The sequence below is a fragment of the Eurypyga helias genome, unplaced genomic scaffold (assembly GCF_000690775.1).
Source record: "Eurypyga helias isolate BGI_N326 unplaced genomic scaffold, ASM69077v1 scaffold20457, whole genome shotgun sequence".
NCBI lineage: Eukaryota > Metazoa > Chordata > Aves > Eurypygiformes > Eurypygidae > Eurypyga > Eurypyga helias.
Window position 1 is genome coordinate 1 of NW_010261352.1, and position 25,459 is coordinate 25,459.

General features: G+C 38.6%; 1 protein-coding gene across 1 annotated transcript; it reads right to left on the reverse strand.

The window, feature by feature from the left end:
• Positions 1-571: 571 nt before the first annotated feature.
• On the reverse strand, positions 572-25,174 carry LOC104504232 (neurabin-2-like; the record flags this gene model as incomplete). Its single annotated transcript, XM_010155345.1, has 13 exons — positions 23,561-25,174; positions 11,676-11,808; positions 11,065-11,185; positions 10,447-10,551; positions 10,152-10,272; positions 9,540-9,680; positions 9,180-9,233; positions 7,394-7,623; positions 5,839-5,935; positions 5,572-5,761; positions 4,598-4,749; positions 3,465-3,795; positions 572-659 (listed from the first exon to the last, which is right to left on the reverse strand). Coding segments are annotated over exons 1-13 (3,377 nt in total), but the record flags the coding sequence as incomplete, so codon positions are not given.
• Between the last annotated feature and the right edge of the window lie 285 nt (positions 25,175-25,459).

Here is a 25,459-nt window from a genome sequence, read left to right on the forward strand (position 1 = left end):
TGGAGGAGGGGAAGGGGATTTGTGACAGAGGCTTTGCAGTGTTTTGCTAGCCGGAGTCAAACCACAACATATGCAGCTTGCACTTGTGTTTGACCCCTGTTTGCAATCTTATCGCCTGAACAAAATTCATAAAGCCACTCGTCACTGCTGCCTGCCTCCAAGGAACAGATCAGTACGCGGCTATTGTAGCCAAACCCTATATGACGACACCTCTACTGCAGAAGGAATTAAGGCAGGACAGGTATCTAAGTGTAATGCCATTGAGACTAGACTCCAACAACATTTTGGCACAAAACTACACGTGGATTTGCAATTTAATTTGCAGAAAAATTGGGGTTCTTCAGTACACAGACATTCTTTGAAGGAAAAAAGTACAGACAAATATAGTCAAAATGTAGTAGAAATACAAATGCAGCATTACAAATTCAAGATGAAAAAGACTGTCCAGTGGTGTTGCTATGAAGCAGCATTACTGGATATCCTCAGCATATTTTTATTCAGAGAACACAATATTCTCCAAAAGTAACACTGAAAACCATTTATTTCCAAATGAAAACAAGTAAAATCTTACCCAAAATCTGGAAATCTCCTTTTGGACTTCCCTGATGATGTTCCTTCACTTGTTTCTACTGTCTTGTCTTCATTTTTCTTTTCTTCTGCTTTTCATAGAGGGATGAAAAATAAAAACCTTGTTATTCTAAAAATACTTACAAGTTTCAAGTACTTATGATAATGCTTCTAGTGGGTAAGATACAAAACCTGAGTGTTAAAATTTACATTCCCATATGCAGATACTAGCTGAAAATGCTACAGCCATCACCACAAGTTATTCTCTACGGCATCTTCCCACCATTCTGGCTGGGCTGTACTACTGAAAAATGCAACACTACAGTCGCCTATGACTGATAAAAAAACCTGCTTTTGATAAACAATAATTCTGTACCACTTACAGAAAGATAAAGCTTACCACAGCATTTTGCTTCAATGAATTACAAACTACAGATAGTTTTACAACAGGTTTAGAAAAGCAGTATCACTTCTGTAAAACGTCAACTTCAAAATACAGCAACGAGATGACCAGCATAATATACATGAAAACCTCAGTTTTAAAGTAACAGTAATATCTAGTTGTCCTTCATTACACCTGAAGTATTCTAAGATGTTCCTTATGCATTTTTTCAAGTTCAGTAGCTAGTCCACGCTAGCTACTTGGAACATGGGCCGCGTAAGCAAGCTGCTAGCTCCAGAAAGTGTGCCTAACCAACACGACAGCCAGTACCTGGAGAGCAGGCAGCTGGAGTTTCTTGGAAACAGTATACTAACTGTGACTTCTCTAAAGAAATAACTGGGACTCTGAAGCTCCTGCAAGACTGTGGTATTTTCAAAACTGGAATACAACCTGCTAGGATCCAATTTTTCACCAGAGGGAGCATATTCAATTCCAACTGCTCAATTAAGTGAAATTAAGTGACAAACTTAAGCATCGTATTACCTCTTCCTACAGACTGTGACAGAGTGCTTCACATCCTGAAGGTACTTCCTTTAGAGTCCTCAGGCTACTAGATTTTTTTTTCTTAAATAATTGAAATGTTTTATATTGCAAATGAGGTGTTTCATAACTAAGCTGCCCACGACAGAGATGCAGCCTGCTTTTCTGTGAGACAAAGTAGGCTTTAAGCTCCGCCTTTAAGACAACGCCTGACAAAGTAGTGTACACAGATGCTTTTTATGACCAAGAACCATAAACCCCAAAACCAATGTTTAATAGACAAAATTGAACAACCCCCCACCACCCCATCAGCTGGTAATAATCCTTCCTGAAAAATATAATGGCTATCTCAAAGTTTACAGCTGAATAGTCAGGACAGTTAGGGGCTTTCCTCTTTCTTTTTTTTTTTTTTTAAGTATCTGATCAGTAGTTTCTGATCAACCTCAGAACTTCATCTAATTAGTTAATCACTCTTCCTAAACGTGTAACATCCAATAAATTATTACTACCAGTTAAACTGGTTATTTGGCCTGTCAACTTAATTACAAAATCAGAAGAATTAATTTTAATATTGACATTTGTTTCCACCTCTCTCCCCACAGATAATATTATAGGAAAAGAGGTAATTTCTAAAATGCAGTACAATAGGTTAAAATACAGACTGATACATGAATGGACAGGATGGTAATATAAAGGATTATTTCAATGAAGGAATGGGTAGGCATTTAAATATGGTTAGAAAGCAACAATCTAGCAGAAAGTAGCATTTAATGTCATTTTGCTTACAAAGAGTGACCTTTCTATATTAATCCTCATCTTTCATGTACTACATTAATTAGTTGTTCTAGTGACTATGCCAATTTGAAGAACATCTGCAATGCTTCAGATATCACAAAAATTTGTAGAACAAAGAAAAATCACTTATGTATTAGCTACTTGTTTTGATAATTTTTTTTTAAGAAACAAACTGGGGTAGAGAATTTTAAGACGATAGAAAAGCACAGAATGAGTATAAAACAAATCCTGTTTTCATGATATTAAAAGAAAGGTGGTGTCTGAGCTGCATAGAAAAGACAGCAAGTATAATCTGCCTTTATATACTGTGATAGCTGACTAAAGAAAATATCACGCATTTAGAATATTATATCTAATCCCTCTTTCAATTATTCGTAAAGAAAAAAGGCCAAATATTTCTCTCAAGTAATGATTAGCAGTGACAAGGCTGACTATAATGCTTTTAACCTTTTCCTAGTGAGAAATATCCTCAGAGGACAAGTTGAATAATGCAGTAATTCCTGTAACATTCAGCATCCACATGTTTAAACAAGATACGGATTATGTCTGGAAGCACAAAGCCAGCACTTACTTTTTCTGGGAATCAGTAAATCAGTCAAGCTTGCTCTCTGACACACGGCTACTTACGAGGCTAGAGTTCTGCAGAAATGTGCTAAGACCTTTACTGATTACCCACAGTCAATGACATAGCTCTCCTCTAGCTTACGTCAAGGCAACCATTTAGACTCGAGATTTATAGGTTTGAGCTTTTTACCAAACTGACTTCGACCTACTCTTTTCTGTAAATGTTTAATTGAAACGGCATTTATTCTGCAGGCACCTTTTAGATTCTTGGCGCCCTAAGTGAGTTCAGAAATACTGACTTTTTGTAGAAATTTGGTAACTGACCTGTTGCAGAGGAAGGAATGAAAAGATAGATAAATGTATTTAAGAACACACTTATGTTGCTTAAAAATCTTTCAGTAAGTAAAAGCAGAATACAATGAACTTGCATACTCTTCTGCTAACTTCAAAGTTTCCTGAACTTAACAAGTGGTTTTAGAACAGACAATTAGTTTTGTAGTCAATTCATTTTCCCTTGAAGTAGTTGAGCATCCAATATTCATTTATATCTAAAATCTGTAATACTTTCACCCTGATGGATTAAAGTAACATTAAACCCTTAAGTCTTACCCTTGGCCTCTTTCCAAAAAAAATCTCCCTTTTGCTTCTCTTTGCTTAACATTCTTGGAATACCCTTGAGGAGAATTTGGAGCCATCTCTTCAGGAGGAGGTGAACAAGTGGTGGTTGTGCTATTTTCGTTGTTTGGTTTGTGTACTGGAGAAGAGTGTGTGGAAGCAGGACTTGACTCTAGAGGACTTTCTGTGCTTTCTGTTTGTTCAGGCTTTTCACTCTTTTGATTTATGTCACCCAGGCGCGGGAGAGTTAATTTTTCACTTGTTTCTAAGGTCTTGGTTAGGTACACAGTGGAAAGTTCTCTGTTGAGAACAGTATCTTCTGAATCCTCATCCTTCAACAAATTCAAAAGTTATTTTATGATAAGCATGACACACAATAATTTACTATCTGATCTTTTACAAGGAGGTAAGGATATGCTATGCTACACAAACTTCCTCAGTTGAAAAAATTTTAACTTAATCACTTGCAGATATAATCTAAATCACATGAGGCTGATTTTATAAGCTTTTCTTTATCCACCCCTACACAGATCTTTCTGCACATGCCAAATCATGTTTCTTTAGCCAAGCCAGAAATGTTCTGGTACATCTTGGCCACTTCAATTCAATGCAACCCCTTTTCAGTCTAACTGAAGTTGTTCACTCTTCTCCCTCTGACAGTGCCTCATATACCAGCTACATACACCTCAATTCTTCAACTGTTTTCCAGAAACGTGCCAGAACACTGGTATACTTTTTGTGAACTTAAATGATTCTTTATGGAATAATGAAGCATTTCAGAAGTGTTGAGTTTTGGAAGAAATTTGGTAACTAACTTGTTTGAGATGTAGGAATTATAAGATAGATAAGCATATTTCACAACATATTGCTGCCACCCTATTAAAATCTTTAAGTACAATACAACCAGCTTGCACACTTCTTTGCTACCTTCACATTAATCGTGCTGCAAAGAACATCGGAGAGATCACATATGTGGTATGAACCTGAACAGGGTTTTTCAGTTGATACAACATAAGAATATGATGCATGTCACAGTCTGAATGAAGCATGGACAACACTTAAAATTGCAAATACAGATAAAACTGGACATACTTTCAGGCTCATGAGTACAGAATTATCTATCAGTATCGGTACCTGTAGATTTGCAGTCTGTTGTCCAGCCCCAAGAGATTCTTTCAGCTTTGATCGAGAAGGTGGCTGGCGTTTTACTTTCAAAGCAAGCTGAGCTTTTGCTTTGTGGGCACTGGTGTCTAATCTGGGAGTATCCCCAACAAAAGCATCAAAATCTGCAACAAATACGTACTTCTTAACAACAACAAAAAACAACCGAAACTGGTAGCCACATTCTCCAACTCATGGTCCAGAAAAATAATCAGAAGTTAAATAAGAATTATTGTACCTGTTAATCATTACTATAGGAAAATACTGTTATATATAATAGTACAATATTTTAACATCTCGTTGTAGCAATTTCCAATTAATTTGTAATATATTTCTAACTAATTTCTTCAATTAAAAAAATAATCCATCAAGATATAACTGTATTATGGCCTTAAAACTGAATTTTCTTCTCAAACAGATGAGAATTTGTACCCAAAATGTACTTTCCTCTCCTTGTTCTTTAAGACAGAAACTCTTTACAAAGTACATAAGCATCTACCAAATCTTTCAAATATATGGTTCTCAGTTGAGCCACTATCTGATATTTTATAACATTCTGGGCATAAAATTACAAGACAAATTAAAAAAAATCATAGCAGGTTTTGATGTAAATCGTAGCTTAAAATAAATGTAATTTTAACTGACGAATCTCAGTGTTTTAGTCCCACTAACATTATTGATTTTCCTAACAGAGTACCTGAGGAACAGTGAGGCTGGACCTCTCTCCATCTCTCCCCTCTTCCCTACAGCACTTAAGAAATAACATTACTACAATAGTGAAAACACTGGTGAAGCTAAACAGACATATTCACACTGGCTGAGATCAAACATTCACCCAGTCAGTAGGAAATAGCAAACAAAAAATCTCTTTTAACAACAAACGCGCACTACACGTGTAACCCCTAGTTTTTGTTAAGTGCAAATCTAAGGTCCTACAACACACTTACCAGAAATGAACACTTCTGAAGAATTTGGTCTTTCTTCTATTGATTCTATTTCTTTTTCATTTTCCTCTCTTATTTTTGACTGTTCATTATATTGTCCTGGACTTTGACAGCCACCTTCCAATAAACTGCCACCTCCAAACACAGATGGCATTCTCTCAAATATTTCTAATTTACCTTCAAGCTCAGAAATCTGCAAAAATTAAAATTCAGAAGTGAGATACAACTCTCCAAGATTGCAGTTAATTTCAAAATATAATACTGCTTTACTTTTTCCTGATATATTCTCAGCTGTTCTGCGTATTTCTGGTCTCTCTCTTCAAGTAGCCTTGCGTGATCCTCTTCTTTTTTCATAAATTCTATTTCTCTGGTGAAAGAAAGATGTACATATATATGAAATGGTAATAAATAGAAAGGTTAAAAAAAAAAGCATAAAGTAGAAATATGCAGTTACATTTACTAAAAAGCATTGTTAGTAAACATTGAAAAAATAAGAATCGGTTATACCTTACAGGCTGATTTATTAATCTTGTAACGTCCCAAAATGACCTATGTATTTGTATGCTTCTACTGTCTTCAAAAGAAAATACATATGACACTAATTTACTCTGGGCTGAAAAATGAGGTACTGGAAGACTTTTTCTACAGTTACAACCAACCCTACACCTTCAAAAGTGGCACATACATTAAAGTGTAAAATATATGCAGGAATCAAATCATTACATCTTACTCTCTTACACAAACACACACACATGCTCACCCAGCAAAAAGCTTCCTTCCAAAAAGCTATGGCAGAATTCTTTGTAGGAAACCAAATTGCATGTCAAGTTTCTACCTGGCTCATTCTACAGAAATTGCAATGGCTAGGTTTTGCAAAACAGAACAATGATTACAAGAAGAAAACAAGAATAAAAGCTGCTTTTTCCTGCAAGTCAGATGGAGTAACATACAAAACCAGAAATAAGTGTAGAACACCTACACAAAATGCAAAAGCTTCAGGGACAGTCAAAGGATTAATGGAAATTTGCTAAACAGCAAGGAAATGGAAAGTAGCATGTTAACAGGCATCTTAACGTACTTTTGAACTTCCATGTGGATGAGCTTGGAAGGAGACCTTTAAAAAGCTCAAACAGCACAAAAATGCACTGTGAAAAGTAACATTTCTGGATGTGGACTACAGAGCAAGAGATGATGCAAACTGCCTTTAAAACACAACTGCATGACAAGAGCGTTCAAGTCTTCCACAGGTGTATCTGATAGTAGAGGTAATATTGCCTTAAAACCCCTTAACAGGTTTGAGACACTGTTTTCCTGCTGCCATTTTGATGGGCTAGATAGATACTCCAAACTCATAATTTTTCTTAGAACTCCTTTTAGTCCCCCTCAAGATATCACACGGCTCTTATCATACATCCTTTGATGTCTACCTTATCTGGAAGGTTACGCTGGTCAAAGCTAGAGGCTTTTTCACAAACAGTAAAAGGTATTACCAAATACCTCATGCCAAATTTCAAGTGGCCCTTGCAAGAGTATAGATGCATTACAGATTCTCAACTAAATTGTTTTAGAAATTTGTAATTGAAATACTGTTTTCCTTAAGCTTAGAATTAAAAGCAGCAGCAAAAACTTTACAGAACCTTTCCAGAAGCTGCTGACTTAAGGAATGGAAGAATGCAGCATGTATAGCCCACTGCTTCCCTAAACTCTGACAAATGAAAAGAATGTATGTTAAGCAAATCCAAACCCTTGGTATTGTTGTCAGGTTTCCCCATAATATACAAAACATACAAGCGAGAAATAGAGACCTCTATTTGGGGGTACTTACTTTTGTTGGTAATCTTTAAGCAATTTCTTGGCCTTGCTGTATTTCTTTTCAAGGGCATCGCATTGTTCTTGAGTTTCTTTGAGATGCTCGTTTACCGTTTTGCATAAACTCTGTGCCTCTAACCAGTAGGTCTCCAACTTTTTAATTTTCTCTTTGCTTTCGTCTAAGTTTTCCTGAAGTTGGGCTCGACTTAGTTTCCATTCATTTTTTTCTGCTTCAACAATTTTTAACTGAAAAAAGATTAATGCTTAAGGAATTAATCTAAACTAAAAGATGAAATACAAAAGTTGTTTATACGTGTTTAAGTAGAGAATAGCTAATAATAATACTTATCAGTAATATCAAAACAAGACACTGCATTTTTAAAGAAATTGTATCAACTCTTGCAACTCTTGCTTAATCCAAGCAAGTTTAGAACTCAAACCCGAGTGTTTTACTATTTCCTCATTAGTACTGCTTCTTTTTAAAGAGATAATGAATAAGACCTTTGTTGCCAGCTTATGTTGACTTCTTCAACATCCCACCATCTCTGAATACATCTGGAGAGGCCTATTTTGACCACCTTCAAAGGCAACTGGAGATACAGAATCTCAACCTCTCTAAGACCAGCTCCCTGTCCTACAGCTTTGTTACTAACAGTGAAAAAACAAAGCTAGTAAGACCAGCTGATCTTCCCTGGTACTCTGTAAGACATTGTTCTTTCTAATAAATCAGGATATATTCATGGTTGTTTTCCTGGGGGTAATGTACAAAACCACCAAACATTCCCTCAAAAAAGGAAAAGGCTGGGGCCCCTTCAGCTTGACAGCAGCCACATTATAAAAGGGAACGTTAACATGTGAAGTTCTACAGGCTCTGGAGGAGTGAGCAGGCAGGATACCACTTAGTTTGTCCATGCCTCCTTCTTTGGGACACCATTTACACTGAGGAAATCACTGCTTTTGAGGCCAGTTATGATCACCTGCTGATTAAACAGAGATGTTGAAAAGACCAAGAATTTACTGAATTAAAAATGGCGCATTAAGTTGTACCAACACCAATAATTTTAACAGCTTTATTTTAACTCCGGCAATGTGCTGCAACTTGTCCTAGGGTACACATTTCTCGGCAAGGCAACATCGAAAGCAATGGAATAAAGATGCTGCTCACCTACAAGAAATACTTCCAGAATAAGGCCATGCACAGATCTCCATCAGAGGGGAAAAAAAAAAAAAAAAAGCCCAGCAAAAAACAAGAAACCCTTTCACAGAGAAAGCAGAAGCATTGAAGCAGTCCTCACCCCAAAAAAAGAGCTGCAAAAACCTCTTCCCAGACCAGGTCAGAAATTTGAGGAGGGAAAGGGGGAAACAAGGTACCAGCAATAACTTTCTGCTAACAGAAAGTCAGCCACAAACCATTGTCTGTAAGTGCCAAATCTACACTCAAAGAAAACAAGTTCTATCTACTGAAAATTATTTAATTGGTAGCTTGTTTCAGACACAACCCCGTTATATTCAGTTCTACTCTGAGCTGTAATATTGAGGCATTCATCTTATAATGCACAGGGGAGATTTTGGAGTTGGGGGTTTTTGTTTGTTTGGTGGGGTTTTTTTGTTATTATTAATTTGAGCATAGCTCTTCGTCTTAGAACTGACTGTCCAGCGTACCACAGATTATGTACATAGAGTCTGACACCTAAACCAGATGGCTTTCTCCTGCATTCAGCCTATTCTTGGTAAAATTCATAGGTAGAAATAAAAAAAGAAACCAAAAAACCACCACCAAATAAGTTTCTTTGAAAACTTACTTTGTCCTTCAGTTGATTCACTTCAGCTATTGTTACTGCATGTTTTAATTGTAACTGAAACAAACAAAACTGTATGAGTACAGAGAAAACAACATTTGAAATGCTAGTTTTAAGGATTTGCCTACGATTCCCTTCAAGCCATTTTTATAGTATCATAAAGTCAACTTAATTATTTGTCCATTACAGGAGAAGTGATCATGAGGTTTTATTAAAAAAACAGTACATGTACGAGTGCAAAAGCACATTTTTGGACAACTATTATGTACATATATTATGGACATGAAGATTATAACCAAATGTTACAAGGTTCAGATGTTCCCCAGGGCATCATAAAGAATATGTAAGAAACTGCTACCACACCTCTTTAAATTTAAGAAGGGACTGGGCTGAATCCATATCCAATGGTAAACAGATATCTTCAGTTTCAGGAAGATCAAAAACTTCCACAGAATTGCCATGTAAATGTGACTCATATGTATCGTCATCATCATCATAGTCATCCTGACAAAATGGGAAAATCAGGACATTCTGTAACACACCCCCACTTCGCATTACGGTAGCAGCACTAACAGAAGCACATGATCAAGGCATCCGAACAGTTGCAAAACTTTCAATCTGTTACTATTCCTTTTTAGTTTGTCACACCTATGATAAATTTTAAAGATGACTTGCAAACACCTTCATCCAAGTTCCACAAAAGACAGCTAAGCAAGCCACGTACAAAACAATCACACACAACGGATTTTTAAGTATCTTTTGGATTATTGATAAACTGGAAGTATAGCAAGTAGCAATAATCATGTACCTTGATAACAGTAATGTTAAAAACAGAAAATACAAACCATACAAGTTGCCTGGTTTATCCTTTTTTTGTTTCAATTTGAATCAAAAACATTTATTCCATTTGCAGATATTACTGCATGTAGCAGTAACTCACATTTTTATAAGTATGCGATATGTATGATGTTTTACCTGCTCTGTATCATCATGAATATAGTGCTGCTCAGACAGACATCTCTCTTGCTCTAAGGTCTCGCTAATCAGGCGGGCTACTTCACTCTGAGTCCCTGGCTTCTCTCTCCCAATCAGAAACCTACAAAAAAACCCCAAATTATCTTTCAGGAAAAAGCTCGAGATATGCTTAAGAAACTACTTTGCCATACTGTCGCCTTCAACATGATCTTTGCAAAACTTTCAGATGCTGGGTCTTTTTTCTCCATTAATAAAAAGCTACAAAAAAGTATTATGTCATAGAAAACATACGTACCTCACTGTGCCTTTGGTGTTTTTTAATACGGTGGCTGCAAAGAACTGAGTAACTCCCACTAGACTTATGCCATCGACCTCCACAATTTGATCATTTACTTGAATTCTGCAAAAGAAATAAATGCTTAGCTATCAATTCCACAAAAAGTATTTTGGCTTGACAAATCTCTGTCATGGCAAGTGTCACTTAAAACTCAATAGCATTTATAATGAGAAATTCTGAGTCCCAAGAAATTCACTGCTTAAAAACAATCTCCTAATCCTTAGTTATTATGCAGATCACAAATTAAAATTTTATTTGCCTTGATATTTTTTATACTATTTACATAGTGACTGGTGTCCTGAGTGTCAACATGATTTTGTGCCACCATTACACATGAGCATATTCTAAGCTCTTCTCATATATGCTGTAAGCAGACCTACATTTATTTTGCAAAAATGTCCTATATTAAATAAAACTCGTGATTTAAAAAAAAATAATATAAAGCGGGAATGTAATATTTATTCAGCTGCATGCAGCTTTTGTAGTTTTCTTCACAGAATTCAGCATATCCAGCAAAAACAACTGGGCTCAGTTAGAAATTTGTAAAAAGCATAATCAGTCCAATGAAAAACTCACCGTCCATCTTGCTGAGCAGCTCCACCATCTGTTATTGTTTTTACAAAAATACCTAGTTTTTCCAGTCCCTGATCAGCACCAACTCCCATTCCAATAATACTGATGCCCAGACCACTGTCACCTAAGGGATTTAAAAAATCTGACATCAGCTGTATAGTACAGGACATAACACTTAGCAGTAGTAAGCTGCTTCAAAATGTTCCAAGCCCTTGCACACAAAAGAAGAAGATTCATTAAAAAAGACAACATATTTTCTATCTAGATACTACTTAAAGCCTTTTTGTTCTGTACTTATTACTACCTGTTAGGTTCAAGGCTTCAAGTTACCTGGAAATTAATGTTACCTGGAATTCATACATCTTGCTATATTTTGGTGCAGATCTGCCACTCAGTAATGTAGCCTTCCTAACTTCAATTAAGTATGACACTTTGCACTTAGTAACTGGCCTGTCCAGTTAACGTTCACTAAATTCAACAGAACTAGCCACAAGTGAAAGCCTGAACACACATTTAAACATTCAAGACCTCAGTTCAGGGAAAATACAGTTTAAAACTGTTTAATCTTTGGCATGCATAGTATCTCTTGCAAATGTCCCAGGTTTGATTTGCACCTTTTTCAATTTCCACAGGAAACACTTCCATTTTTTCCACCCTTTTCTCAAGTTCATACTCAGCTGAGGCTGCCACAGGGTCAACTTCTTCATTACGTCTATCATAGTCTTCATTTGAGTAAGTACTGAAAACCTAAGAAAGGTAACAGAAAACTTTTTTTAGTGCTTTCCCACCCCTTTCCAAACATGATATAATCGACAGAAAAATAACTAGGGAAATTAAAGTGATATTTTTAGAGATCCCATTTTCTAAACTACTGTCGATTTAATAAATACTGCTGCTGTAAGACAGTTTCCAATGTGAATGCAAGTAACATTTTAGAAGTTTCCAAACAATTCCTTAGTGCTTCTTGTGCTGTAAATACACCAAATAGTTAAAAGAAATCAGTCATCTCCTCTTTGATATAGTGTGATTTTTCTTTTAGCACTACATTCCCTCAAATCCTTCTTTGACTCTTCTTCCTTCCTCCCTCGCCCCTCCCCACCTGCCAAATGCAGTGCTTCAAAGAGATGTAGTTTTCTAATTTTGCAAGGGAATCATGCAGTTTCCCAGGAAAAGGAAATGCCTTGTTACATACATTACTATTTTTAGTCATCACTCCAGCTGAATTTCTGAATTGTTAAAAATAAAAGACCAACAAACAACACAAATTGAGACAGAAACCTAGAAAGTACAAGCTACATGTAACAGGGTTAATTTTACTTATCAGCAAGTTTGTTAATGTATTTAAATTCATGTTAGGAAAAAAAGAAAAAATACACCACCACCCCAATTTATCTGAAAAGCAAGGTTTATCTGCTTAAGTTTTTGCAGGCACTGAGTGTTTTACTCAACAACACCAAGACAAAAAAACAATTACGGATTGCAGCTGCAGCAGCCATGTCCCTAATCAAGAACATGCAGTGCTGACACAAAGTTAATTTACACTGGCTTAAGTTTTTGCAACTTTTGCATTTTCCCACTAAGACTACCCAGACAGGTAACTGCAATCATGTAAATGAGACAGAATTAACTGCAATTAGCTCTAATCAACATTTCCCCCCTGAATTTATATCCACTAGTATATGGCGTTAGCCCTGCATGGCAGTAGCCTCAGATACAGGAAAACAGTTATTGAAACAGATTACCAAAAAGCAAATAATATAACTCGGTGTCTCCCATGGAGAGCTTGCTGTTTCACCTCCGGGCCACAGCTGGAGGACACTTTCACAAACTCTTTGCCAAATCCTGCAAAAGAGCTACTCCAGAAACATGGCATGGCCATAAAGCAGACTGGTAAGTAAGCAGGCTTAGATCCACCTGGCTGAACAGGAAGGAAGTCTTGTTTCCCCCAGCAGAACCACCTTCCTGAAAGGTTGTTCTTCCTAAGTCTTGCATAAAATTAAATAAACTAATAAACTCCTTTGGACCATCCTACAGACACCAGTGGGCAACAAGTGGACACAGAAAGACGACAAGAGCTGCACTTAGAGCAGCTCTTCCATGTTACAGAAAAATCTGCAAACTAGACAGAGAAAACCATCCAAGTGGTCTCAACCATCCTTACTCTGTCACTATCAGAAACAAGGTGGCCAAGTTATTTAAATTAATCTCCCTCCCCACTCTCCAAAATCAGTAAATAGGATATGAAGCAATACTCTGCCTTTGGAACAAGGCCAGTCTAGTTTGGTTCCTTTCCACCCCAACAGAAAAATCAATTGCTCTAAAAATACAGTCAAGTTACAGTAAGATAAACTGTAAACTAATAATAAAAAGGAAGTTCATGAGTGGACAAATAACTTGTTAATGAGAATATTTGAGTTCTTGAGAACAAATCAAATACTGGGGCATGGGAAAAAAAAATCAAAGTTTGCTTTTTTGTCAGTATACATATCATCTAGCATTAATAATGGCTAAAATGTTAAGGATCACTATCAAATGGCTGAATGAGCAAAGTGTGGAGAATGGCAGCAGTTCATTTGGAGACACTGACAACTGTATTTTCTTGATTACTTATAATTCAGCAGTTTAACTCACAAAGCAGAAAATGATGCAAGCAGTCACTACCTACTGCAGAGTTACATTAGCAAAGGGATGAGCAGTTCCGTACACAACCATTTACAAAGTGCTGGAAATCTGGGGGAAGCAAAGGGGCACCACCAGAACAGCATTACATATGCTGCCAGTCTTAGGCTGACAGCACTAAAACAACTCTGGAATGTCTAAAAATTATTACATATTTTTCCAACCTGGAAGTATTAGTATTTACTCGAGCATCTCATGGAATTTCCCCATTTTGACACAAAATTGATCACAGGAATTGATCATTTGCTGGGAGTGGATTGTTAAATTTAAAATTAGTGGTGGCTTACATTCCAGAGATGTTTATAATTGTTATCCATAAAATAATAGCACAAACATATCTATGCAAATGAAGACTACTAATATTTATGCACACTGGCTTTTAAAGAAAAACTGATCTGAAATCACTTCTGACTAATCCCCTACAAGAAAGAATTCATACTTTTCAAGTGACGGATTGCAAGTGTGTGAGAATGTTTTAAGCAATATTCTAAAAACCATCACCTCACAATTAAGACAAGATAGACCCATTTCAAAACAGTAAGAGGCAATCCTCGAGCTCAGAAAAATAATTTTGAGGAAAACCCATGCACTTCCAGAGAATACAGGAAAGGCAAAACTGATCTATAACCAGAAGCCAAACACTGCAATAACAAAAAGAAAAGCAAGAACACACCAAGAAAACTATGGACAAAGAGTCAAGGGCAAAAGACAGACATTCTTATTGTGTATATGTGGAATCATAACGTGGTATTCATCTTCTATGACATGGAAACAGTAAGATTGTTGATACTAATATCAAAAACACAGAACTGTTCAGCACGTTCTTGACAAGTAGCAAAAGTAACACTGAACACAGAATGTGGATAATATCTAAGTTCCCAGTCACACAGTTTAGAAGACTTGATGAGAAAGCTAAACACACCCCTGTGCTGTGTCTGGCAGGGTTTAGCTACTGATTCAAACGCATTAGGGACAAAAGAAATTCTATTCTTACTATTTAGAGGTCACTGCTAGCCAGAGATCATAAAATTATTAGTGTGCAAGTGATATTTTTAAAAGATATGCTTTAGCAAACACAAGTTATTATCCCAAAACAGGAGAAAACAGATGAAATTTACAAGCCTTCTGCTATAGCCTGTTAAATGTTCAGAAGATTAACCTTACATTAGTAACTTCTGGATCCTGTCAAGCTAATTAATGGTGAGAAACCCTGATATCTGAAAAAGGATTTTCTTTTTACACTCAAAAAGCTCTTTTCTTCAGAATGAATAGAAATAATTTGAATCCAAAAAAGTTCTAACAGAAAGCTGAATTTTTAAAGGATTATTTTAATTAAGTTGTTAAGATACATAACTGGAAATTTTCAAATATATACTTAGTCCTTGGACAGCAAATATATTTATTTGGATACTGAACAAACTACATGGTTCACACCGGGAAAACAAATCACTTTCTGAACACAAAACTCAGTTGGCCTCCTTCTATGAAGATGCTAATATTAACATCAAGATCAGCTCTCAAAAAAAACCAACTCAGCTGGCTGTCCAGAAGATCCTGCTACCATACAGACCTAAAAATCTGCATTGTATCATCTCAGTGCTATCACAGAAAACAGCTCTATCACAGAAAAACCATGACCTTGCTTAATGCAAACCCTTAGCAGCACCATGAAAAGCTCTAAGTAAGACCTATGTTAGTTTTAGTAGAATGTCAGTTTGGTTAGAGGGTAAATTCTTTAGAAAAGAGACACTAATTTACCACCTGTTTGCATGAAACTTCTACGGAGTTGTAAAACACAGCCCAAACACCTTCGCTCCCATATTAATTTCTAGTAGATTGATTGTTTGTGCCTGCTCAAAAGCAGAACCTTACAAAGGTAATTAAAAAGTAAGATTAAGAAGTCAGTAATTGCCCAGAAGGGCTCCCAATTAACCGGAACAGAAGCAGTATCAACATCCCTTAAGAATTCTCATGCAATACCACAGTACCTACTGGAAAGCCTCACGCCACCTGCATGGGCAGCTCAAGTACACTGCACGGCCGGGCCAGGCACGGGAGCGTGACTTGACACCCCTGCCTGGACACACCGCCACCATGACTACACCAGTTGGCTCACGCTTCTTCTCAAACACAATTCTTATTTTGCACATGCGCGTTCACCGACACTCAGTAAAGCCAAACTTGAAAACACGATACAGGTCAGGAATGGGATGTTTAAGCTATCTAACAGCGAACAGGTTCAGCTTTTCAAACCGATGGCCTTTGCAATGCCTGGCAAAAGGTGAAGTGCCCAGGCAAGCACTGATCAGTCCTACTTCAGTGCTTGTGTTTCAGGTGAAGTGCAATGTACACTTCACAGCTCTTCAGCTGAAGTAGGCATCTACTTACCGCCACCCACTCTTCCCTCTGTTTCCCAAAGCTACTCAGTTTGTATTTTACTACCGCTCTTTGCTACACTTTAAGTGAAAAGTGATTAGAACTGATTTAAGTCAATTCAGGCTATCAGCAAACAGAAATACCTTAATCACTTTTTTTTTTTTTTTGAAACAGACTTTAACTCTTCAAAAAGCATTCAGAATGGCTGCTGGTAAATACATTCATATTATAAGCCATTCAACTCCGTGTAGCACTTTGTTACCAACCAGGTGGACAGACAGAATGTGCACACTTAGACACCTGATCCTGAAGCTCAGCATAACTTAATCAAAAACCCCAACCAAGTCAGTTTACATCAAGGTGTAAGTGCAACCTTGCTTCAGATCTACAGCACAGACTATTTCAACATAAATAAACCAGTTTTTTAGCAGCCACGCTCTTCTCTACTTATTTCTCAATAAAACAAGTACTCATTAGTTCTGTATTTCATTGCAGTGGCAAAGGCACCGGAGCTAGCTAGAGAGCAAGAAAGACAACACGCTGTCTGTTTCAGTCAGGTTATGCTACCTACTCCAGGAGATACTCTTTTCATTTTGAAGTCCCAGTGTAAGAAATACTGAAGACTTGGTGCACTGATTTTATTTCATTTCGAACATTCAGAGACGATTCAGGTTCTCCCGCCACGGAAGTGGAGCTCTGCTGCGACCTGGTTGTACCCCACCACCATCTCAGTCAAGGTGGCATAGCTCTCTGACTGACAGAGAGCCTAAAAGACTCCATATAAACATGGTATGACCAGAAGAGGCAAAAACTACTCACAATACCACATAAAGGTCGGAACTCCAAAAAAATCTTGGCTCCTGAAAGGCTTTGTATATAAAGTGATTCATTTATGAATATCCATAAGCTTCACAGATATCTTGGTACCACCAACTTAAGCATGGCAATCCAGAAGAATTAGGTATATGTATTATTTAGAATTCACCTAAACAAAAATCTTGACCTGACTGAATCCAAATGGCAAGCAAATTGGTAAGAGCAACTTCAAAAGAATAACAATGAACACAAAAATAGTCTACCTGGCTGTTTTCTAAAGGCCGTAAGAAGAAATAATAACAAAATAACCCTGCCATACCAGATCATCTCAATTAACTAATCTGCAATAATACTATCACTAGCAATGATCAATAGCCCAAGTCTGAAAAGGAGGATCATCACACTATGCCAAGACACAGAGGGCAACAGAGACAAAATGATAGAGAAATAAACCCAAAGAATTTGCATGTTGCCTTTTGGGATAACACTTTCCCACTCTATAAAAAAATACAAGTACCCTGTAAAAAAACCCACAAAACACCACACAAATCAAAAACCTGTGCTACTCTGCACCCTCATAGTCTCAAGTTACAAAGTACATACTCAGACAATGGAGGTACACTTCTTTTTACTGATGTCCTCCTGAGTGTTCACCTCCTTTTTCACGTTACAATGATATGAAAAGGGCTAAGTTATTTCTTCCATCTCTCAAAAGGTAAACTACAAACAAGCCTCAGCTGCTGCCTGTTTGTTCTCTATCAGTCTAGGTTAAGTATTCTCAGGTGCTAACAACAAGCATCATCAAAAAGATGCTGAAGCTTTCAGCAGCTTAACTCTTGAGTTAATGAACTTGCCTCCTAAAAATCTGCTGGTCTTCGCCTACCTTTGCCACCTCCCCAGTGTTTCTTCAGACTACATCTCCCACGAAAGCCTGAAGTGTCTCCTATTTACCCACTTTCCCCTCTCCTGCTCCCCACAGCTATTTTCAGAGCAAAACACAGCACAGGCTAGACATGCGTACTGATCAGCTAACATTAAGGCAAAAAGAACTTAAAGGAAAGCCACAGCCCTGCCACCAGTGAGGGCACGAATCAGAAACTCACTTTGATACAGGCGCTAATTTTCCCCAAACGCAGCAGTATTTTAAAAATACCTTTAAAATCTCTCTCTGTCTTTCCTGTCAAATCCAGGTGAAACTGCTAGGAAGTCAGGAGTTGGAGGGACTGAAAAAGAAGTGAGGATCCTCACTGATCAGTGTTCTCATGTTTGTCTACAGTTTTATAGCATCATCAATTACATCAAACAGGGCAGCAAATAAGTCATATAACTGCATCCAGTGAATAATTCAGTTAGAAATACACTGAGATACTAACGTAAAGAGCCAAGCTGCTCCAGCAGTGAGCCAGGATATAAAAAGAAATTCTTTGCGTTTTCTGTTCTGGTTTAGATTTCTGCTCTGCAGCCCCATACCCTGGCTCCGGACTCTCATCCAAAGACTCTTTAAATGCCAGATCAACCCACTATTTCAAAACTTACATATACTTCCTAAAAATCAAACAAGGAGGCATTTGGTTAAAAAAAAAAAAAAGGACAAAGAAAGCTTGAGTTGAAAGTGCTTCTTTCTGGAGAACTAAAAAAAGGTAATGGAATCAAAACATAACAAGGGGCAGCAAGGCATCAAAAATACTAGACATGGAACGTTCCAAAACCAGGTAAACCTGTAGCAGAATTAAATGTATTTAGACTTAATAAATGTTTATCTTTTATGAAAACTGAAATTTGAGTAAGAGCTTAAAGATTATCTTTCCTCAAAAGAACCCCAAACAATAAATTTTTCACACATATGTGTGAAAATATGTACCTCCTTCCTCCAGTTCATATCTGTGTTTTTACCATCTCCTACTGATAAGTTAGCCAGCAGGAAATGCCATACTCTCAGATGCAGGCAGAAGGCAACAGGGTTGCTTTTTGTGAAAAGTCACTGAAAGTACTGTGGAGAGTTTAAGTTTGAGGTAAAAATACGGAGAGAAGTTGTTATGGTGTTAAGTTACAAGCGTTGTAATGTTGATGCAGGTGATAAACAGAGCTTCCAAGCAATTACAATCTATGACAAATTGTCATTGCAAAAGATCCCAAACAAAGCACAATGGAAATACATTATTGGTGCCAAGACAAAAAGCAGATGACTTCCCACATACAAGTCAATTCTATTCAAATCTACTCTCAAATCAAATCTGTTTTCCTAGATCAACCTACATCCATGTCACATATTTGTTTCTTAATGTCAGAGAAGTATTTTACTAAAGTGCAATGGCCGACAAACAATTGACCATTTATGCAGCCATTAATTCTCTAATTACTGAAGGAACTCCAGGGTTTGGGTATCTTCCACCAGTTAGTGTATTTTGGATCCCTTTCTGTGTATGACATGGTAAGTATAGAAGTTACAGTTCAAGGATCAGAGGATGTATGAAGTTGAAGCACTACTCTGCAACATTCTGTTAAAACGGTGTTCAGGAGACTACACACTGACCTGAAAATCTGTTCATCTCCCACAAGTGCTAAGCATTTACAGACAGGTTGCTGTCCAGGAAATCTCATCCAAATGTATCTTCATTAGCTTCCACAGCAAGCAGTTCTGTACTAAAAGGTCTCAAGGGTATGCCAGCCTGAACAAGATTACTGTACGTGTCCCAGCTATACGTAAACCTGGTCTATTCTGACATGCAAGACACATGGCAACATTATGAAGGACTTCCACATTCTCTCAGAAGCAGCTGATACTCGGCTGGCTAGGACAACACACAAGCTATCAAAGCTTTTAGTTTCCTCACTTAAGATGTGAGTTTAAACTTCTCAACTGTGACAGGTATAGAAGTAAAACCCACACCTTCATAAAGGTGTTGTCATTTAAACTGTGTTCCTGACTTAATCTTAAAAGAAGTATTATTCACAAAAAGCTGGGAGCAGACACTCCCATGCAACACAAACTGGATAACACTGCTAATTAGACTTACAGAAGCAAATAGCAGTTGTACGATCTTTTCAATTTACCTGAGCTACAGAATTTCTAAGGATCATAAATAATTGTAGACGTTAGTCACAGTGCTGTTAAAGGTTTTGAGGACAAAGTCTGACACAGAGGTAGAAACACCTCAAGAAGTCAATTTGGAAACAGCATTTGTTTTCCCAACGGAAAGTTTCAAAATTAGAAATGTCAAACAGCCCTCAGTCATTACATTTATGTTAATTAAACCCTTTCACGGTAATCACACAATTGACAGTGAGTTTAATCTCTACACTACTAAAGCAAAGGGAAATCTAAAGAGATAACAAGTTACCTGATGTTATTTGCACTGTCTGTAATGCTGACCGTTTTCACAGTTTATTGGGAAAACTTCAAGACAAATTCAGTTCCCTTGCTAATACCTGGGACAGCTGAGTGTGCTTTACATTCCTTACTGGCTTCACATGTGGCAACAAGAAACTAAAAACAGCTCACATACCATACACAAACCCAGTCTGTGAAGTTCTGCTAACAACTGTACGGTATCACTCTGCACTACTGTAGGAAAAACAAGCAACAGAGACATAAGGCTCCTTAAGGTCTGCAGAGATCAGACAGCAGCAAGACTTAGAGAGCCAGGTCACCCACAGCAAGTCAGAACTCTTCCCAGGTGTCATTTATCACCAGCTTCTACAGAAATGAAACACGTGTTTTAAGTGTCTCGTCTATGCTTATTTTCACAGGCACAGGGCAACTCAAGATAATGGAGAATTTGCATAATTATGTTCCATCTTCTTTCCTGAAATTACCAAATTACGTTCTTAAGAGCTGGTACAGATGTCAACAAGTAGGTATCTCCAGCATGTGTCAGATGCAGCACTAACAGTGTTAGCTGCCTTATACATCCCTTCCACAGTCTCCTTCTACTCAAAAGCCTTGCCAATTTTACAACTGATTACAAACCTTGAAACAGAGATATTAATCAAGTTCTCTTCGCTGCTGCAGCATACATACTGGTTTTAGCGTGCCTGTGTGTAATTTATATCTGTTACCTACACACTTCCCCAACTTCTCTTTTGGGTAAGCCAAGTACAATGGTCAGAGCTCCATTACTGTGGAACCTTGTTCATCCAAGAACCTGCTCTTTCTCACCCAAACACCTGAATCTGTTCAGTTCTCTAACTCTACCAGACACGTGCTAAACAGAAACTGCAAAAGACAGAGATGGTTTCTTCATAATTACTAGAGAGGTGCAGAAGAAAAACAGCAAGAATGCCAAGGCCAGCCTGGCCCCTCTCCGGAACATCTAAGAGGAGGAGAAACACAGACCTCCTCCTCGAGTAGCTACGGATGTCTGGAACCGCAGTCACATTTCAGTCCAACTTAGGAGTCTAAATAAAGCTGAAAAAAGAAGGTCTAGGATGCATTTCTCACCATGGCACTGCTCTAAGCTGTGGTGGGGACCAGGAATAACCTTTTGCTACCATTCAGGGTTTTGTTTTCCTGTTCCCATTTAAGATGCATTACAATCTACTCAAAGCCAAACAAGAGGGATTTCCTTCTCTGAGGCATAAGTGGGATTTTCTAAAAAGCTAATGAGATATTAAAGGTACATTACTGAAAAAGATTTTGGGGAAGTGCAAAAAAAAAAAGTTGGAATTCCTTATTTTACAGAGCACAAAAGCTGAAAACCACATACCAGGACTCATTCCCACTAAATATCATAGAAAATATGAAACAAAAAGGAGGACAAGGGAAAAAAAAAAAACCCATTGCTTAGGATGAGGAACAGAGGAGAAAAAGCTATTTAAAGTGACACGCACAAAGAGATCCCTATACCCATTACAGGAAAAATATTGTCAAGTTTCACTGAAAAGGGATAAAGGAAGGCAAGTATCACAAGCATCAATTTTAAGGCCTTAAAAAGAAAGTTCACTGACCATATTGCTATTAAATGCCGTTTTTTCTGCCAATCCATGTGAGGCATTATGGCAAGAACTATGTTATTTTTAATGGCAAACTGCTGAAAGTTACTACTAACCATTCATCTCCTGGTTGTGTAATTGACGATCTGGTACAGGTTGGTTCCTGTGGCTTTCAGAGAAGCAGCTGTAATTGAACAGTGCTAGTTACCGAAAACTGAGTTTTGTCTACGCAAGAGCTTCCATCACAGCTGGCACAGAGATTTCTATTAATGCTTTGAACTAAGTCTGGCACAGACATAACAGAGAAGGCAGGAAAAGTCTGTTACAGCCGCTGCTTCAGTAGGATTTCAGCAACGATCAGTAAAACCCTGCCTCCAGCAGGAAACCAGCAGTCACTCAACGCACACCCATTTACAGCAGACACTACATGGCACTTCGCTCAGATACTCAGTGCACAAATGCACGGGAAATGGACTGATGGCCCTCTGGCTCCCGCTCAGGGTCATCGGGCAGTTTCCAATAGCTGCGCTCCCCCGTTCTGTGCTCCAGGTCACCACTACAGCAGCATTAACTACAAGAGAGCCATACAAAGTCAGCCTGTCTATGGAGAGACTAAAAAAAACCCACAGGCAACAAAACTCTTATTTTGCCACACCCAAAACATTTTCTGGGGTACAGCACTGGCATGTGTTTAGCAAACGTGGAAATCACAGCTCTCCACTGCACGAAGTCCAGGAGACAACAGAACCTTTGCATCCCTCTGATCAGTAGAAGCAAGTCCTGACACTCTACGAGCAGGGTGCAAAAATCGTTTATTAAAGATGATCTTTTTCATTCATGTAATAATAGAAGAAAAATATGCTTGAGAAATCCTGGACAGTTTCCCATTCCATCCTGGTCGCCTCTCCCAATTCTCCTCCCAAACTTTAAGAGGTACTACACTAACTGAGGTCTGCCACAACACTATGGGTAAACACATTTTTGAGCTGTGGAATGACTTATTTAGTGGGTAATTTTGGTGAGGGAAATTCACACACCTAAATCTTTTTAATTTGTTAGCACTACTCCTCATTATCTAGTCTGCCCTGTAACTTCTACTTCCACAACTACCTAGCTCCGAAATGCCAAGGTTAACACTCCGACAGCATGTTCACCGAGTCAGTATTAAATAATAATAATAAAAAAGGTTATTACTAAAAAGAATTCTAAAATCTTAAGCAGGAATCAGTAATCTGATATTTTCTCACAGTTAAGTCTGAAAACAAGTCTGAAGTTTAATCTGAAGGTTTGCTATGGGGGTTTTTGTTGTGTTTTTTTTTTTTTTTAAACTTTTGTACAAAAAGTAAAACTGACAAAATCCTGCCTCAGTTTTAAACAAATGAAGGCAGGTATTAAAAGTCATGTGCTGGCACCCTGTCCTAAAAGTTTAGTGTTCCTGAAAACATCCACTAAGTAAAATCTCACATGCTTCACTATGCTGACCATCTTATGAAGCTGCTGTGACTCAGAAATCACTTGTGACTCATTTATAACTTCTCTCTTATCCAGTTTTGAATAAAAGCCCTAAGCTTACACTTTCTTAAGGGCTTTTAGAGCTTTGAAAACAAACCTCAGAAAAATTTATTTCCTAGGTATTTTTGACTGCTAAACAACAAAAAATCAAAAAAAAAAAGAGAGAATACTCAAATGTACTTACCTTGATAGGAGCAGTTGAGAACTTGACTTTTCGGTCTGGCTCAGGATCTTCCTCTTCAGAAAGTCCAGGAAACTCCTCATACTCACTGTCATACATATACTCTTCCTCCTCCTCCCCCTCCAAAATTTCTTGGCCTTCAGGCCCTTGGTTTTCTGGCTCTATATCCCTGTCATCATCAAAAGCCGCATTCTCTATTCCAAAAGCACAGACGTTCTCACTCTGCTTTTCCACCACTTGCTCATCTTCAGTATCCCCTTCCTGCTCTAGAACATCCTGAAAGCGTGTAACTGGACCATCTTTCACAGACAACCCATCTCTTCCTTCTTCCCAATTGGTCTTGCTGCCTACCCCAAACCCTTCTACCACCTCCAAGGAATAGTTGCTCCTCCTCCCTTCCGGTATTTGACATCGGAGTGCCAGATCCTCTTGAACAACGTGATCTTTCTCTAAAGCTTCTTTTTCATGCCCTGAGGTTTCAATCTGTGCAACCAGCTCTGTGCAAGTCCCATCCACGGGGGAAACCTGGGAGAGAACACCATCCGATCTCCGCTGAGCCTCCTGACCAGGTGTACTGCCCACATCCCATAGGCTTCTCTCAAGTACCAGTTGCTCTCTTTTGTCTTTTCCAAGTGCCTCGCTAATATCAGCTCCGTGGATCACAGGCATTTTTGTGGACACAGACTTCTCCGGACATCCTTCAGCAATAGCAGACGCATCCAAACTGTGGTGGCCTCTCACAGGGTCCTGATTTGGAGGACTATAATTTTTGGAAATTTCTTTGGATTCTTCAGTATCACTGTCACCCAGAAAGCTTTCCAGCCTCCTAGAAATGGGCCCTGCATTCAGGAAGGAGGATTTGGAACCACTGTTGGGATGCTGCTGCTTGAAGTCCTCACTACCTTGATTTTCAACTCTCTCCAGCACAGTTGGAACACTCGCTTCTGTATTAAAACTGAAGTGGTCCGCCACACTGCTGCAGTCAGAAGCTGAACCATGCCTCCTCTTATCCTCACTTCTCTCACATTTGCTGGGGGAATATCTGTCCACTGAGCTCCGCTGTTTTATATTTCTCTCAAATAGCTTCCTGGTCTCTGAAAATTTTTCTGCTAGGGCAACTTTGTCCAAGTCTGCCTCATCGTTGCTACGGATGACCTTGTCAGCAGCAGAAGGCACAGGAAATGAATCCACAGGGCTGCTGCCGGGGCTGGTACTTGTATTAAGAAGATTATTTTTTTGGACAATGAGGAAAGATGGACTACCTGGAGAAGGTCCATACTCTGCTGCTGTGGCCCGGCTGATTAATTTGGTTTCAGCAGGTGGACTGCTTTCACAAGAGGGTGCAGAAGAGGAGCCTCCCATTTGCAGAAACATATTCTTGATCTTGTGTACTCTGTTGCCGTAAGTGGCAGCTCTGCCTCGACTGTGCAGGTCATTTCCCCCTCCACTGGAAGAGCTGCTCAGCTTCTGGTGCAAGCCCGTTTTGTTGGAAGTGTTTTCAGGATTGTTTACGCCATCAAAAGAGCATTTGATAGCATGGAAATCGGATTTATAGGCGTTTCGGTGCGGAGAAGCACTTCTTAAAGTCCTTTCCCCTTTGCCTTCGGTTTTCATCATTGTCAGAGAGCAAGCTCCCCCGGCTCCTGAAGACGAATGGGAAGGACGACTTCCAGGCACAAAGCTTCCACCCTCCAACGCCAGGCAGAGGGGATCCTACAGAAAGCTGCCCTTCTCCCGGCCCGCCTCGCGCTCAAACGGCGCGCAGGGCAGTATACGTGGAGAGCAGGAAATCACAGCGCGGACGCGGCCACGCCGGGCACTACCCCCAGCGCGGACCTCGGCGTCCGGACAGCATCTGCGGGAGACAGGGTCTGCGTTACCGCGGGGCCCCGCCGGCGGGCG